Genomic DNA, 16,932 nt, shown 5'->3' on the forward strand with positions numbered 1-16,932 from the left:
AACATGCACTGAAGCAAAATTTGATTTGCTTTATATCTTTGTTTGGTAAGAAAAACTTTGAAGAGTTGGTGGTTATTACTAAACAGTGTATCAAACTTAATTTTCCTATGATATGGTGGGAAACAGAATGTAGAAAAATGTTGGTAATAAAATAACTTTTTGGCAAACCAGACACAGAAAAGAAAGAGTGACTACCTTTCCTTCACTTTCTTCACGTTTAAAATATGCCTGAGTTAAGAAAACTTGGAAGTGGTGAATTGTCTTGAGCAGTCAATTGCCCCATTCTGTTCACATCCAGTTTCTATTGGAACCAGCGGCTATGGATTAAAGCAACTACCAATATTTAGCTTAAAACAACATTAAGCCACTAGTGCCAAGAGGAGTTGGAGATTTGCATCTAGATACAATTGAGTTGACGTTTCATAATAATTCAGGGTTAAAGAGTTCTCTTAGTAGTGTTTACTATGTTTCTTGACCAAAAGAGGACAGAGATATCTTGGGAGTAATCTTTTTCCATATAGAATAATAGATACAACAGCCATATATATGCAAGATTGAAATCAATCAAGATCCTAAAATCAAGCTAGTATAATTAGGCTATCTAATCACTATAATTCAGCTGCTTACTATAACTAAGGTACTCACTCTAATTGAGCTAATGTATCTAGACATATTCAACACTCCCCCTCAAGCTGGAGCATATAAATCATATGCACCATACTTGCCACACATATTTTATTCGAGGACCTCTGAGTGACTTAGTGAGAAAATCTGCAAGTTGATCATTTGAACTAAGAAGCCGTATCTTAGTAACTTTGGAAATCAACTTTTCTCTCACAAGTGACAATCAACTTCAATGTGCTTAGTCCTCTCATGAAAGACTAGATTGGAGGCAATGTTGAATGTAGCTTGATTATTGCATACCGACTTGATTGGATTAGGAGTCCCCAATGCAATTCATTGAGCAATTGTCTGAGCCATATTAGTTCACATGTAGCCATAGCCATAGCTTGATATCCAGCTTTGGCACTAGATCTAGCAACCACATCTTGTTTTTTACTTTCCCAAGATATTAGTTTTCCACCTATAAGAATACAATACCCTGTGGTAGAATGACGATCAATAGGCGATCCTGCCCAATATACATCAGTGTAACCAATTACTTGCATGTTTGCTCTATCAATATCTAACAATACTTGGCCTGTTGCTCCTTTGATATATTTAAGGATGTGAATTGCTGCATTCCAATGAGTATCACACGGGAAGTCCAAAAATTGACTGATAACTGAAACACGGAAGATATGTCAGGTTGTGTTACTTTAAGATAGTTTAATCGTCCAACAAGCCTTCGATACTTTCTAGGATTATTAAGAGGCTTCCCCAGTCCAACAAGCCTTCTAGGATATGTCAGGTTGCGTTACTTTAAGATAGTTTAATCATCCAACAAGCCTTCGATACTTTCTAGGATTATTAAGAGGCTTCCCCAGTCCTAGCAATAATTTAAAGATCCATTGGGGTATCCATAGGTGACGCAGCATGAAGACTTGGTAGGCACAACAGCTTTGTAGAAAAGCTCAGATATCGAATTTCACCGTAATTTAAAATAGCAACTTGGAAGAGTAGGATGAGAAAATATGCTTAAGAAGATGAAAATCTAATTAGTAATTCTAGAAATCACTCCTAGGAATCTTTAGGCATCACACTTAAAGTTAGGATGTATCACACAATGCTCAGAAAGACATTGAGTCTACAGGAAAATTTTATTAACGATAAAATTGGACTTCTCCATTTATAGGTACTAGAACAAAGCCAACTTCAATCCTAATTAGGACTCCTAACTAGAATAGAATTCTAGCAGAAAGCTAGAAAGCTAAACTTTCTTATTCCCATAATAACTACAATACTAATTATCAATAATAATTACTAAACAGAAAATTACCATAAACATAAAATTTCTGTAGCTAACCAAATTACTAAAATACCCTTGCTAGTGAAAACTAAATTATTAAAATACCCTTGCTGGTGACAATCAGAAAACAAACTCGATAGGATTCAAACCAACTTTCAAGTTGGTTCCTTGTCATCAAAAGCATGCCAAATCATTGCTTGGGCATGTGACGCTTCCCTCCCACAGCTTCTATAAAGTTTAGTGGATTTTTGCCACTTATCTCTATCATCTCTCCCCATTTTGAGAAAACTCGACCCTAGCGAGTTAATAGCCTGATACCTCTCATAGAAATTTGGATCTGATTTTGAAATTTAGATTCAGTAATTAATGTACAATTTGTACGTGGTCGGCCCCTCCAATGAACAAGATACTTCTGGTAGCCGCCCTCTCTAGTTGACACAATTTGGTGGTCAAGAACATCTTCAATTGCTTCATGTAAGCGTGTAGGAGGTGGAAGAGCAGCCTTTGAAGTCGTATTTGCTGAATCATCTAAATGACCATTCTAAGCAGTCAAATCTTCAATATTGAACACGTTGCTAATCCCCATATCTGCGGGTAACTCAAAAACTTAAGCATTTGAGCTGATTTTCTTGAGAACCTTGAAAGGACCTGCACTTCTTGAATGTAGCTTCTTGTAGACGCCCTTAGGATATCTCTCTGGCCAAATACGAACCATAACTTCATTCCCTTCTTCAAATTCTGCAAATTTCTTCTTCAAATTTGCATGTTCCTTGTACCTTTCATTGTTGATAGCAATCCGGCGTCGAACTTCATCATGTATATCCAAAATATGCTTAGAAAAGCCTCAACTTTAGCACTTGGATGAGCGCTAGCTGATAACGGAAGCAAATCAATTGGTTTGTGAAGATTATTTCCCGTTACAGCCTCAAAAGGACTATAACTAGTTGATCGATTCATTGAACTATTATAAGCAAATTCTGCCCTTGGTAGCATTTGATCCCAAGTGGAAACATGATCACCAACCAAACACCGAAGTAGATCACCAAGGCTGGTGTTAACAACTTCTGTCTAACCATCTATTTGTGGGTGGAAAGAAGAAAACTTGAGTTTTGTGTGCGGCATCTTTCACAAAATCCGCCAAAAATAACTCAAACTTCACATCCCTATCTGAAACTATAGTCATTGGTAGTCCGTGAAGTCTAACTACCTCTTTGAAGAAAATCTTAGCAATATGGACAGCATTCAAAGTCTTAGCACATGGGAGAAAGTGAGCCATTTTCGAAAATCTGTCCACAATTACTAGTATAGTATCATTACCTTGCAATGTTCTTGGTTGTCCAACAACAAAATCCATGCTCAAATCCTGCCACAGTTCATGTGGAATGGGTAGTGGCATATAAAGAATAGTGTTTTTCTTTCGCCCTTTGACCAATTGACAAACTCGGCATCTAGCAACAATCTTGCCAACATCATGTCTTATACTTGGCCAATATAAACGTTCTTGCACCATGGCAATTGTCTTGTCATGCCCAAAGTGTCCAGCAGCACCTCCACCGTCTAATTCCCGAATTAATTCCTCCCTTAGTGAAGCACTAGGAACACAAAGCAGAGTCTCCTTGTAAAGATAGTCATCATGGATGAAAAAATCTCTACAACAAGGCTAATCTTGCTTAAGTGAATCAAAACCAACCACTTGAATAGCCATAGCAGTAAGAATAAGATGCACACGACTAAGTGCAGCAACTGCATTATTCTCAATGCCTGCCTTGTGTTTGATAGCCAAATTGTATTGTTGCAAGAAAGATTGCTATGCCGATGATTCAACTTCTTCTGAGAATTTAGTTATTTGAGGGCCTCTTGATCAGAATATAGCACAAATTCCTTATAAAATAAGATAATGATGCCAATGGCGAATAGATTGAATAATAACGTAGAATTCCTTGTCATAAATAGAGTATTTCTGCTTTGTGTCATTCAACTTTTCACTAAAAGAAGCAATAGGATGACCTTTTTGAGTAAGAACTCCACCAATCCCAACATGAGAAGCATCGCATGCGACCTCAAACACCTTAGAAATCTATACTTTCCCAGGATATTAGTTTTCCACCTAAAAGAAAACTATACCCTGTGGTAGAATGACGATCAATAGGTGATCCTGCCTATACATCAGTGTAACCAATTACTTGCATGTTTGCTCTATCAATATCTAACAATACTTGGCCTGGTGCTCCTTTGATATATTTAAGGATGTGAATTGCTGCATTCCAATGAGTATCACATGGGGAGTCCAAAAATTGACTGATAACTGAAACATGGAAGATATGTCAGATTGCATTACTGTATGATAGTTTGATCGTCCAACAAGCCTTCGATACTTTCTAGGATTATTAAGAGGCTTCCCCAGTCCTAGCAATAATTTAACATTAGGATCCATTGGGGTATACATAGGTGACGCAGCATGAAGACTTGGTAGGCACAACAGCTTTGTAGAAAAGCTCAGATATCGAATTTCACCGTAATTTAAAATAGCAACTTGGAAGAGTAGGATGAGAAAATATGCTTAAGAAGATGAAAATCTAATTAGTAATTCTAGAAATCACTCCTAGGAATCTTTAGGCATCACACTTAAAGTTAGGATGTATCACACAATCCTAAGAAAGACATTGAGTCTGCTGGAAAATTTTATTAACGATAAAATCTAACTTCTCTTTGTGGAAAAATTGTTATTTATAGGTGCTAGAACAAAGCCAACTAAAATCGTAATTAGGATTCCTAATTAGAATAGAATTCTAGTAGAAAGTTAGAAAGCTTTTTTATTTTTCATAATAACTAAAATACTAACAACCAATAAGAATTAGTAAACAGAAAATTACCAAAAACATAAAATTCTTGCAGTCAACCAAGTTACTAAAAAACCATATTGGTGAAAATCAAAAAACAAACTCGATAGGATTCAAACTAACTCCCAAGTTGGTTCCTTGTTATCAAAAGCATGCCAAATCAATGCTTGGGCACTTGACACATCCTATCCTTGCCTCCTATAAACCTTAGTGAATTTTTGCCACTTATTTCTATCAACAGGCTTAGAATTTGAGATGCTTGCCTCCTCCAGAATATCCAAGGCATATTTTGTTGACAAATAATTACACCCATCTTTAGATTGAGCAACTTTGATGCCCAAGAAATAACAAAGCTTGTTGAAATCTTTTGTTTTGAAATGGCCAAAAGGATATTTTTTTAACTAAAGAATCCCTTCACGATCCTGTCCTTTGATAATAATGTCATTCGCATAAACAGGATAAATGCTACCTTTCGAAGTAGAATGATGATAAAATACTGATTCCACAAAGCCTGGTGGTGGTTCCATATAAACTTCCTCTTGCAATTCACCATGAAGAAATGCATTTTTTATGTCTAATTGGTGCAATGGCCAATGATGTACAGTAGCCATGGATAGTATGAGACGAACAGAGGACATCTTGGCTATTGGAGAAAAGGTGTCAGTATAATCCAGACTGCAAATTTGAGTATATCCCTTAGCCACAAGACGAGCTTTAAGACGATCAATTTTACCTTCGAGACCAACTTCAATAGTTTAAATTCAACGACAACCAATAACTGATTTACCATGTGGGAGATGAACTGACTCTTAAGTGTTATTGGAGTCAATAGCAGCCATTTCATCCTTTGTCTGATGCCACCCAGAATGGCATAAAGCCTCACCTATGGTTTTAAAAATAGATATAGGCGACAAATGATTGTAAGCACAAATTTTGTTGTCTAAAATAGAAAACAAGAAAACTTACACAAATATCAAATAAACGAAATCAAATAATAAAATGATTACATATCTCTGAAATTTCTTGAATCAAAGAAATTAATCCCCTAATTCTTCTCTTCAAAAGATTTCAATAGAAGGGCGGAAGAGGCCTGTCCTCCGATCAAGAGGGTGTTTCGTTCAATTTGGACGTAGAAAACGTATGATTTGATAATGGCATTGAATACTTGAATCTTTAGTCTTCAACACGAATGGAAGGAGGATTTGTCCGACTTGATTTGGATTTGGATTTAAGGCAAAAAGTTTTTAAGAAAATTTGATAGATTTTCTCTAGAATTTAGGGATTTCAATGTGTCTTTCGCCTTGAGGGAAGACCTATATTTATAGCCAAGAAATGTAGGCAATCTAAAATCATTACAGATTTAATGCTATGCAGGAGATTCTCTAGAATCTTCTTGTATTTGGGTGACTTGTGACTCAAAAAACCCATTTAACTGGGGCTTTTATGATAGGCTGGCCCAAATAGTCAATTGTGAATTAATCCATTTCAGTTTAAATGGACATTATAAATTTGATTTGATTTAACAACTGATATGATACTGGCCTTATTTGTCAGTCCAAAACATAAGGGACCTCTATGGTTTAATTTAACTTAATTTAATTCAATCAAGATTAACTCAATTCATTTAATCTTGACTAAATATATTAAACAAATTCTCTTGTCTACAATGACAGATAGGCATAATGGGATGAAAAAATACGATGATAACTCAAACAATTATCATTTAGAAATTAATTTCGAGTGGAACAAACATCTTTTTTGACAGCAATAAGTGGAATAATAGTAGGTGGGACCGTGGTAGGTGGAGTCAGAACAGTGGTTCAGTAGATTCTTCAACACCATCATTCAGAATTTTATTTAAGGACGATCACATCGTTGATAAGTGGCGGTGATCTGGATGGATTGATAGGTTCATTGGCTACTGACTAGCATCGATATCATGGGTAAGAGGAACGAAATAAGTAGAGACAGGAATATCCTCGGTGATTGTAGAATGATTGGACTTATTATGAGAAAAGAAATGAGCAGTCTCAAAGAACATAACGTTTGCAGAGATGGTGTATAGTTTGAGATTAGGAAAAGAACATTTGTACCATTTCTGTGTTCGAGAGTACCCAAAAATACACATTTGAGAGTAGGAGAAGATAGCTTGTCTTTCCCTGGAGTTAAGTCATGAACAAAACATGTACAACCAAATGTACAAGGGCAAATAGAAAATAGAGGTTGACTTGTATATATAAGAAAGCATAGAACTTGATTATTAAGAACAGATGATGGACATGCGATTAATCAAATAGCATGCAGTGAGAATAGCATCCCCCCAAAGACATAGTGGAACGTTCACATGACTGAGTGAAATACATGTTTTTGCCAAATATCTAGTTTTCCCCGATTTTGTTTTGAGGTATCGAGAACATGATGATTGGTAAATAATTCCGTTGGTACTAATAAATCGTTAAAAAGGAGTAGAAAAATACTCAAGAATAGATGATTATTAAGAACAGATGATGACATGCAATTAATCAAATAGCATGCAGTGAGAATAACATCCCCTAAAGACATAGTGGAACGTTCGCATGAATAAGTGAAGTACATGTTTCTGCCAAATATCTAGTTTTCCTTTTAGCAAATCCATTTTCTTGTGAGGTATTGAGAATATGATGATTGGTGAATAATTCCATCGGAACTAATAAATGGTTAAAAAGGAGTGGAAAAATATTCACGGGCATTATCACTTCACAAGGTACTTAGGGGAACACCAAATTGTGTTTGAATTTCAGAAACAAAGTTGTGAAAAACAAAAAACACTTTAGATTTACTTTTCATAAGAAACAACCAAGTACGTGAATAATCATCAATAAAAGTAACAAAATATTGTATCCTAAAGTGGAAGTAACACAACTTTGTCCCCAAACATCAGAATGGACTAAAGAAAATTGAAATTGAGCTCTATTTTTAACCCTTCTTGGGAAATGACCATGGGTGTGTTTTCCAAGTTTGACATGATTCGTACTCTAAAGAAGACATAGTAAAGGAACTTGACTGTCCCAAACGACTATGAATTAGTAAAAGATCATCTACTGCAGAACAAATTATTGGTGTTGGCAAAGAGAGATGGTAGAGACCTTGTGACACACACTATGCTAATCATTCGTCTCGTACCGCGATCCTGTACAATAATAGATTTCTCATCAAATGTAACTAAACATTTAAGGCAATGACACAAGTGACGGATAAATACTAAATTAAAAGGACAGCTAGGTAAGGACAAGCTCAAATGGCATGGAAGGAAGAGTAATGTTAGGTAGAGAAGTAGAACTACTAAGTGAAGAGAAAAGATGTGGATTACCAAAAATATGATTTGTGGCAGCAGAATCTAAAACCTATGGACCAAGAGAAGGAGTTGAGAAACATAGGTGCTAGCATTACCCATTTGTACTGCAGAGGCAGTAAGCGTGGAAGACTGTTTGGCTGCAAACCACTTCAAAATCCTCAATACTCAGGCTTCTTGTTTGAAAACCCTAAATGTCTCAAACTTTCACAATTCTCAGATTGGAAAACATTCGCTACTTGTGGTGGATGACGTCCATGCAAGTGCCAACAAAGATCTTGTGTGTCCCAACCTTTTCACAATGGTCACAATGAGGATGGTTTCTATTACCATTGTAACCACCTCGGCCGCAGCCATGACTGCGGCCTCCTCTTTGGGTAGATTGAGATGCCAAAACAGATGAGTCAACATTGTATAGTTTATGTAGATGATAGTGGTTCATTAGGAATTCGTAGAAGTCTAAAAAATGCTTGAGATAGGGCTAGCAAGGATCTGATCACAGATGGCCAAATATTTGGCCAACAAATCAAAAAGAGCCAAAAGCATAAAAAAGGTACCTCTTTGAGAGAGTTGTTCTTGTTGAGGTGTAGCAAGAGGCAGCAACTCATTGAAATATGAAAGGATAACTTGAATTCTGTCTAAGTAAGAGCTCATGGACATATCAAGTCTTCATGGGGCAGTAAGGCTCACCAGATCAGAACAAATAGTATAAACGCTGGAGATATCATTGGTGTATAATGCTTTGGTTTACTCCCGAACACTAAAGTCTTATGTGGATGAAAAATTTGCTTTAGTGAAGAATAAATAGTTTGCCAAAGCATGCTACACAATTGGGCATCAATTTTCTCCCACTTGGATCGATTAACCATAGTATCATTAGATTTTGTAGTGAGATGATCTCTGTATCCTTGTCCCAAAACCATAACTTGACATTGGAGACCCAAGGAGAGTAGTTACTGTCTTTCAATCTTTCAGTTGTGATAATTGTAGGACCAATAATAGATGGATTAACAATAAGAGGAGTTGTTGTAGTGGATTTGGATGTAGATGTTACAGATGTGTCGGATATAGACATGATGATAGATCAGAAAAAACAAACATCAGGTAAAATCACTGGGGGAGAGGATCGAAAAATAAAAATTATAAAAGTTTCTCTCTCATAGCTTTGATGCCATGAAAGACAAGTAGGGGAGATATATTTTGGGAGTAACCTTTTTCGTATAGAATAAGAAATACAACGGTATATACAAGAGTGAAAGCAATCAAGATCCTAAAATCAAGCTATTATAATTAGGCTATCTAATCACTATAATTAAGCTAATTACTACAACTAAACTATTAGCTCTAATTAAGCTAATATGTCTAGACATGTTAGCTAATGCATCTAGACATATTCAACGTTGACAATAATTATGATGGTAATATTTCTGTCCAAAGTGTAAGGGGAGACTTTGCTGTAATGTCACTTATTACATTTCTACAGGCTTTTACACAATCTAGCTCTCCTCGTACACATGAATAAATTAAAAATATCCAGTGCTTCTGTTTTACTGAATTAACTACACACCTATCCTCTGTACAAAGATGGTTTAGAAGGGAATGTAGAAAATTAGATTTCATTCAAGTAGAAGCTATTATTAACTGCTGAAGCGAGGATTGTAGCTCAAATCTATTGTTAAATGATAGCATAGGAGAAAGTTGAATCCTAATTAAATCCTAATGCTCAAAAACATGTTATGATGCTGGAAATGCCCATAGAAACTCCATTTTTGAGCTCTGTTGTATGTTCAATTCTCTTCCAGAATGCTTTACTGAGGAATCGGTTAATGATTTCTGAAAGGTAACTTTCTATACTTTTTTTTTTTTTTTTTTTTTATTTCACTTTAAGTAGTCCCTCTGGTGGTGGGGAAGATGAAGTGGGGTCTCATGACTTGATAAAAATTGTTGTTCTTTGACTTGAATTATTTTACCCTCCACTGCAAAATCGTGCCAAAAAGGGGATCTTAGATATAGAGGCAGGATATGGATAGCAAGCTTTGACTTACTGGCATTGTTCTTCTAATAGTAGATTTATTGAAGTTTGAAAAAGTAAATATACGATGCTATAGGGAACAGAAAATATACTCACTGAGAGGACTGGTCTAGAGCAAGAAGTATGTATGTCCTGATTCATGTGAGGGTCGATTAAGCACCGCTCATTTTTGGCACAAGCAGGCATAAAGCTTCAAGTCACAGGAAAGGGGACCAGAATTTGTATTTACAAGAAAGTTTTCAATGAATTGCAATTGTTGCTCTTTTGATAAATTTTGGCATTGGCAAAATTGGGGCCACTACTTTTTCCTTTAGCTAATTTTTGCAATCAAATATGTTGGTTCCGCGAGTTCTGAGATTAGTCAAAGGTAGAATATTCTATAATAGTACGGATATTTATCATTGTCCTCCATTTCTTAGAATTTTTTGCTAGTTATGGTGTTTTGTAAGTGATGTTTTTTGATCTCTGCTTGATGAAAGTTTTGCCTTTGCTGCCTTTGTAACTCTCACAAAATGCTGGCAGCCTTATCTTTTTTATTAACTTTTAAATTCTTTTTCCACAAAAGAAATTTCTAATAATTTAAGTTACACAACCGTCAGCGCAAGTGTTGATATATACCTTTTTTTCCCTGAAATGTTAGAAGGTAAAGTTTGATATATGCTACTGGTATCTACGCTGCATGTTGTTGAGGTCTTGTGGAATCTTCCCTTTTTATGTTTTAATTTGTGTACTTCCTTGAAAAACTTGGTGTTGGCAGTGCTTATAAGACAATATCACTGAATATAATATTTAAATGGACAATGATCTATCTCAGTTTCCAAGCTAATATGCTTCTTTTTTATGCAAAATCAGGTTCATGGCGCATGGCTTCCACCTTGGCTTGCAGTTCATTTAACACGTTACCAGGTATTCTGGAGCATGAGACTTGGGTTCTTCACTATACTATGTTTTGTGACTATTGATTTTTAACAGACGCTTCTGGAGAAGCACTGGGAAGAACATGGTAAACCTGCTGCTGATGCATTGTTACAGAAGGTATATTTGTTTATTTTACTCCAAATCTTTTATTTCCCTTTCTGGTGTTGGTAAGATTGCTTGAATAACAACCAATGTTTATGCTATTTGTTCATTTATTTAGGCTATAAAAGGAAAGGCAAAGGCCGAAATTTGGGCTGGGCCGCATATTGAAACCATTCACACAGTAAGAATCAAGTTTCCTTGAAGTGCTAAAGAACCCTTGTATTTGTAATGCTTTTGCCTTTGTTTCTGAGAAATTTGACACGTGTGCATTGTTCTGCTCATTCAGGTGGTTAACATTTGATGTTGATGTGCATAACTGGTTCCTTTTTACTGGGGGTTGTAAATTGGTTCCTTTGCATTGAATTTTTCTCACTGTAATATAGGTCCTTAGTAGTTCATGTAGCTTGTGTTTCTGGTTGTGTGGTTGGTTCAAATGCCAATTATATGTTTGGCATTATGATTATCAGCATTTCGTTAATTTGTGTTGTGTTGGCCTCATCTTCTTAGAGTTTGTTATTGTTGGTTACTCGGATGAAACTTGGGTAATTACAAGTTTAAGCTGAGCCTAAGTAGGCTGCCTTTACCCAGGTAATGCAAATTGATTAATATTATTTGGACAAGATCAAGTGATGTTTAATTGAGTGTAGCTTAGATCAATTTTGCTGGGCTAGTGTATTAAATTTGTAACTGCTGCTGGGAGAAGGATAAGCTTTGTAGTAATCATGAATAGAAGACTAAATTGTCTTTGGCCTAGTAATAAAATTCTTGATATACCTTTTCTTTTCTTTTGTCATGAAATTTGCAGAAATGGATCCCGGTCATAAAAGAGCAGTGGCTGATCCTAGTCACTAAAGCTGAACCACATGTGCAGTCACTAAGTACCAAAGCGCTGGAGATTTATGAATCATCTAAAATTGCAGCAATGCCACATGTTATAAAAGTTCAAGAACTCGCAGATCCTTATTTTCAGGTAAAACATCTCAACTTGGCAGGCTTAATTTACCCCATTCCTTTTGGGGAAAAAAAGACCTGCCCAATTCCTGATAGTCCCAGCTGAACCAGATTTCAAAACTATAGGAAAGCACATATAAACACCAGAAAGCTGATTGCACTGCCTTGAAAAACAAAAATCAAGAATAAATAAACAAAAGATAAAGAAAGTTGCCATGCTTTAGTATTCTGGAATATTTTGCAGGAAATTAAGAAGTACAGCAAACCATATATTGACCAAGTTGCCACTGCTGCAAGACCTCATGTTGATAATGTACGAGTTGTCCTGAAGCCTTATACTGAGCAAGCTTTTCATGTTTATGGAAAGTTTCTTGAGTCTGCCAGTACTTATCATCATCAGGTGATTATTTCTTGATTTCTGAATTTTTCTGTTTGCAATTCTGGTAGTTAGTTATTGAATTTTCAGAGTCTACTTGCATTGATGTCATTTTATATTTCGAGCATTCATTGATGTGAACTTCCATATTCTGATTGTGTTGATGTCATTTCTATTTTATGTTGCCAAGTTTAGGTTATCCTGCGACCCTATGGTTAGTTACTTGTAAGTATTTTATCAAAAAGTTCCCTTTTCTGTTTAAGCATCTTTTATCTTAATTATGTGAGCCTAGATCGTATTGATTAGTTACTTAATTGGACATGTAGGGTAGATATTGCATTCAAATATTATCCGAAATTTTGCCTTTTCAGTGTAACTTTCGTTAGTGTTTGTGAGAGTGTGTGTTTGAGGTGTGCATGTAAGTGTGAGAGAGATAGATGGTGTCATGAATATCAACCAGGGTGCAGTAACTGTTTAGCAGCATAGCAGATTTGTAAGACCGTGTGAACTGCAAATCCTTTAAGATTCCATATTAGATCGTGGTGTAGATCGAGCTATAAGAATATCTCTCAAGTTTTGTCATTTTTTACAAGGGCCTTTTGATGGTTTGCTGAAATTACAATGACCTTCCTCATCACACTTAATATTGTATAAGCATTTTATTGGTTCTGACACTTTCTTTTCTTAGTCTTTAAAGCTTAATTTCACAATTGTCAAGATGATAGGTTGGCAACTTTAAAAGGTACTGAAGGTTTATGGAATTTGATGGTGATTTGATTTCAGAATAACTGATCAGAAATCATTGAATTTGTAACTCAATTCAAATCTCTGGAGTTCTATTTTAGTCGTGTATTTGAAAGTTACATCTTTACCATATTTTTCTGTTTTTCAGCAGCCCATATCTTCCCAAAGATGCACTTATTTTTCCTTGCATCATTAGCTAGTTATGCCCTAACTTTTGAATTCCACCTCCAAAGGACAATTAAAGAAACTGGCATTGCAGTTCAAAGGCATGACCAACTTTGTTGAAGCAACTGCATCTAGTACAGGAGGTTTTACAGAGACCTCATGGAAGTTTCTTTGGGGAGGCCACCTTGAACTAACCTGATTTTCTTTGAATTTAGTGACTTCTGTCTGCAACATAAAATGAAAAGAAGGCCTTTTTCTGTATTTCTGCATATGCACATGTGCTAATGAAAATGATTTGCAATTGACAGTCTACGGCCATGTGGTTTGTAGGTTCAGGGCACTGTCCAAGAAAAGCTGCAGATGCATGATCTTACAAGACCTCTTGCCACAAAAGAGCTAGTGTGGTTTATTGTATGTTTTATTTACTTTTCTCTTTCTTTTTTCTTTTAAGCAACCTTGTCTTGCAGTTGCTATTTCTTCGTAGTTTCTAAATTTTGTTTCATTCAACTAGTATCAAATTGGATTTTAACTTGCTCAACTTTTATTGGTTAGGCTTCTGCTCTGTTGGCTTTACCCATCATAGCTGGATTTAAAATCTGTTCAGCTATTTGCTGGTTAGTCTTAGCCTACTTCTTGATTTGTCAATTTTTTATCGTTTTGTTTTTGTGGGGGAAACAAATGCCTCGATGACTCATTGTACTTCATAGTCTTTTAATTTATATTTTATTGAATTTCTTTGTTTTTACCAACATATTGCAGGAAAAAAACAAAACATTCCAATCGACATGGCCATTCAAACCATTTGCGTCGCAGGGCTAAACGGAGTCATCCAGACAAGTGATGCCTAGTGAATTTCATGCTTTATGAATTCAAGGTATGCCTCTGTACTTCAAGGGAAGCATTTCACTGCACAAATTCAAACATGTACTCCAGCATGCGCAGCTGTTTGTAATAACTGTATAGATTTTGTCTACGCCTGAGATGTTACACTACTGAAATTGCTCCCATTTAAGGATGTTACTTTTGATTGCTGCAGTTGCATGTTTAATATTAAAGGTACATATGCACCAAGTATTTTCAGCATTTACCACCACCTTTATAGCATATCCTCAGTTCCTTATGATCCAATTTCAACAATGTTTGCAGACGGGGGTTGTCAATTTGCTTCGCTTGGCTTTGGTAACTGTTTGGTCCTGTATCTTGCTTCGAAGTCTATCCTTGATTGGAAAGCTGCTATGTTTTACAATTTCTTCATTCTGCTGTGCAATAGTTGACTGGTCGACAGAAAAGTTTAATTTTGGAATATATTTTGGTAGCGTAATTAAGGTGGTCTAGAGCGTATATGTATTTTGTATTTGAATAATGATTGTCAGCCTGCCATTTCTTTGTTTTCTCGATGTAGTTTCTATGTTACAGCTTCAACGCTGTTTTAATGGGTTCTGACTCGAAATCTTTTCATATATCCCTTTGCGGTTACAGGAAGAGAAAATTATCATTTGCCTTCTTTGCTTCTGCCATCAGTCTTTGGGAGATTGCCTTTCGTGTGTTTGTGGGCCTAGAGCTTTTTTTTTTTTTTTTTTTGTTGGGAGGGGGAGGGGGGGGGGGGGGGTTGAGGAGTGTGGTTGAAGTGAAGAAACCGCCGTCTCAAAAATGGAATGTAACACGCTATGCATTTAAAGAAAATAAAATCCCTTAAACATGCATGGCATCTTGTGTTAACTAAATCAAGAATTGAAAATTTGTATAAAATTTGAACTTTAAAAATTCTAGAAGTTAAGTAAAAATTTAGCAAAAGCGTAAAATTTCTTGTCCTAGTGGGTGTAAAACTTGTCACTTGTTGCATTATAGGGAAGGTAATATAGTCCAGATAAATTTTTGATAGCATAAACATTTTGCATGTCCATTTGATCCAAAGGTCTGCTCATTCCTCACTTCAACTAATCTTAATAAGCTCGTAGCTATTTAAATCTGCAAAACAATTGGTAATGTAAGGTGAGCAAATAAAATTGCGGGTCAAGGATCCTCGACTATCCTTGTGGATTAGTATGCGTTATATTTAGTATTTTTGGTAATCATTCATTTGTCATAACATACAATATCATATATAAAAATTTACATAATGCGTCATTATTATTTTTCATATGAGTGGCAAATAATCAATTCCCGATAGATGATAAGCTAATATTTCATCCTATATGATACATGAAAACCTTTCATATCCTAGTCACAGAACTAATCCTTGTCAGTTTCTGAGCACTCAATCTAGTATATACGGCTAATCTCACAATGTCCTATAAGTCAAGATTTTGATACTTTGATTGGTCAATATGCGAGGTAAATTATAGTTCTCTGATAAGACGTGAACATAATTGAACTATTTAGAGTATAATTTCAATTCACACAATTAAGCAATTCATGCTTAGCATTTGAAAATCAATAGTCATTTCATATCCTAATCACAAGAGGAAGCCGTTATTAGTTTGTGACTACTCAACCTAATATATATATCTAACTAAGAAGGTAGCCAAGTAGACGCCCAATTTCACAATGCCCTATAAGTCAAGATTTCGATATTCTGATTGATCAATAAAAGAAAAATGGTGAACTATAATTCTCCGATAAGGTATAAACATAATGGAGCCATTTAGGTATAACTTCATATAATTTCAATTCAGACAATTAAGCAATTCATACTTAGCATTTTTTTTTATGAATGCGAGGTTGGGATGCCAGCCCCAATTTATTAAAGATCAAAAACATACAAGGAATTCAGAAATACAAAGAACATCAGACCCTTCTTCGAAAACTAGGAAACCCTAATCTATCATTTGACATTTCCACAAACCATTTTTGGCAATTCCATAAACCTATCAAATAAACTTTCTCATTCGAAGTCAGCACCAAAGTTTGCAAGCCAATTAGCTGGTTTATTTGCCTCCCTATAGCAATGCGATATCACTGGAAAAAGACGCTTAAACTTAAGCAGCTCTTCAAACTCCTTTTGTAACCTCCAAGGACATGCAAAAGACCCTTGAAGCATCTTAACTAGAATGAGCGAACAAGTACTTTGAAAGGGATAAATCGTCTCTGTATAGTTAAAGCATTCAGAAACCTGGATAAAACTTCAGCTACAACAACGAACGAAGCTGGAAAAATAGGGTCTCCCTATCTCAAACCATGTTTGGACTTAAAAAACCTTGCGGCAAGCGATTAACAATTACCGAGAGCCAGACATTCGAAATCAACCTCCAAATTATATCAATCGAAGTCTCACTAAACCCAAAATGCCAAAGCACCTGCAAGAGAAAGCACCAGGACACTCTATCATACACCTTCATTATATCCAACTTGATTGTCACATTCCCTCCACGGTTTGGTTTCTTGATGTCAGACAACAGCTCTTGAGCTAATAGAAAATTATTTGAAATTTGCCTTCCGTGAACAAAACCACTTTGTTGTGGAGAAATAATCTGAGGAAGAACCTTAGCTAATCTCTCCGATAAAATTTTAGAAAGAACATTGTTGATAAAATTACACAAACTTATCGGCTTATATTGTGTGAAA

General features: G+C 35.7%; 1 protein-coding gene across 4 annotated transcripts in view; it reads left to right on the forward strand.

Annotated features, from left to right (window-relative positions):
• Nucleotides 1-14,801, forward strand: part of LOC113714526 (uncharacterized) — a 31,604-nt gene extending 16,803 nt beyond the window's left edge. For 2 of the 4 annotated variants that reach the window (XM_027238413.2, XM_027238411.2), the window contains exons 6-14: nucleotides 10,965-11,018; nucleotides 11,085-11,147; nucleotides 11,251-11,313; nucleotides 11,938-12,102; nucleotides 12,328-12,483; nucleotides 13,699-13,779; nucleotides 13,921-13,982; nucleotides 14,128-14,242; nucleotides 14,515-14,801. In XM_027238413.2, the coding sequence (XP_027094214.1) occupies nucleotides 10,965-11,018; nucleotides 11,085-11,147; nucleotides 11,251-11,313; nucleotides 11,938-12,102; nucleotides 12,328-12,483; nucleotides 13,699-13,779; nucleotides 13,921-13,982; nucleotides 14,128-14,209 (726 nt within the window). In that variant the 3' untranslated portion in view covers nucleotides 14,210-14,242; nucleotides 14,515-14,801. The remainder of the gene's footprint in view (nucleotides 1-10,964; nucleotides 11,019-11,084; nucleotides 11,148-11,250; nucleotides 11,314-11,937; nucleotides 12,103-12,327; nucleotides 12,484-13,698; nucleotides 13,780-13,920; nucleotides 13,983-14,127; nucleotides 14,243-14,514) is intronic. The other 2 variants (XM_072062319.1, XM_072062320.1) reach the window with 1 other exon arrangement.
• The last annotated feature ends 2,131 nt before the right edge of the window (nucleotides 14,802-16,932 follow it).

This window comes from Coffea arabica, chromosome 8c, assembly GCF_036785885.1.
Source record: "Coffea arabica cultivar ET-39 chromosome 8c, Coffea Arabica ET-39 HiFi, whole genome shotgun sequence".
Taxonomy (NCBI): domain Eukaryota; kingdom Viridiplantae; phylum Streptophyta; class Magnoliopsida; order Gentianales; family Rubiaceae; genus Coffea; species Coffea arabica.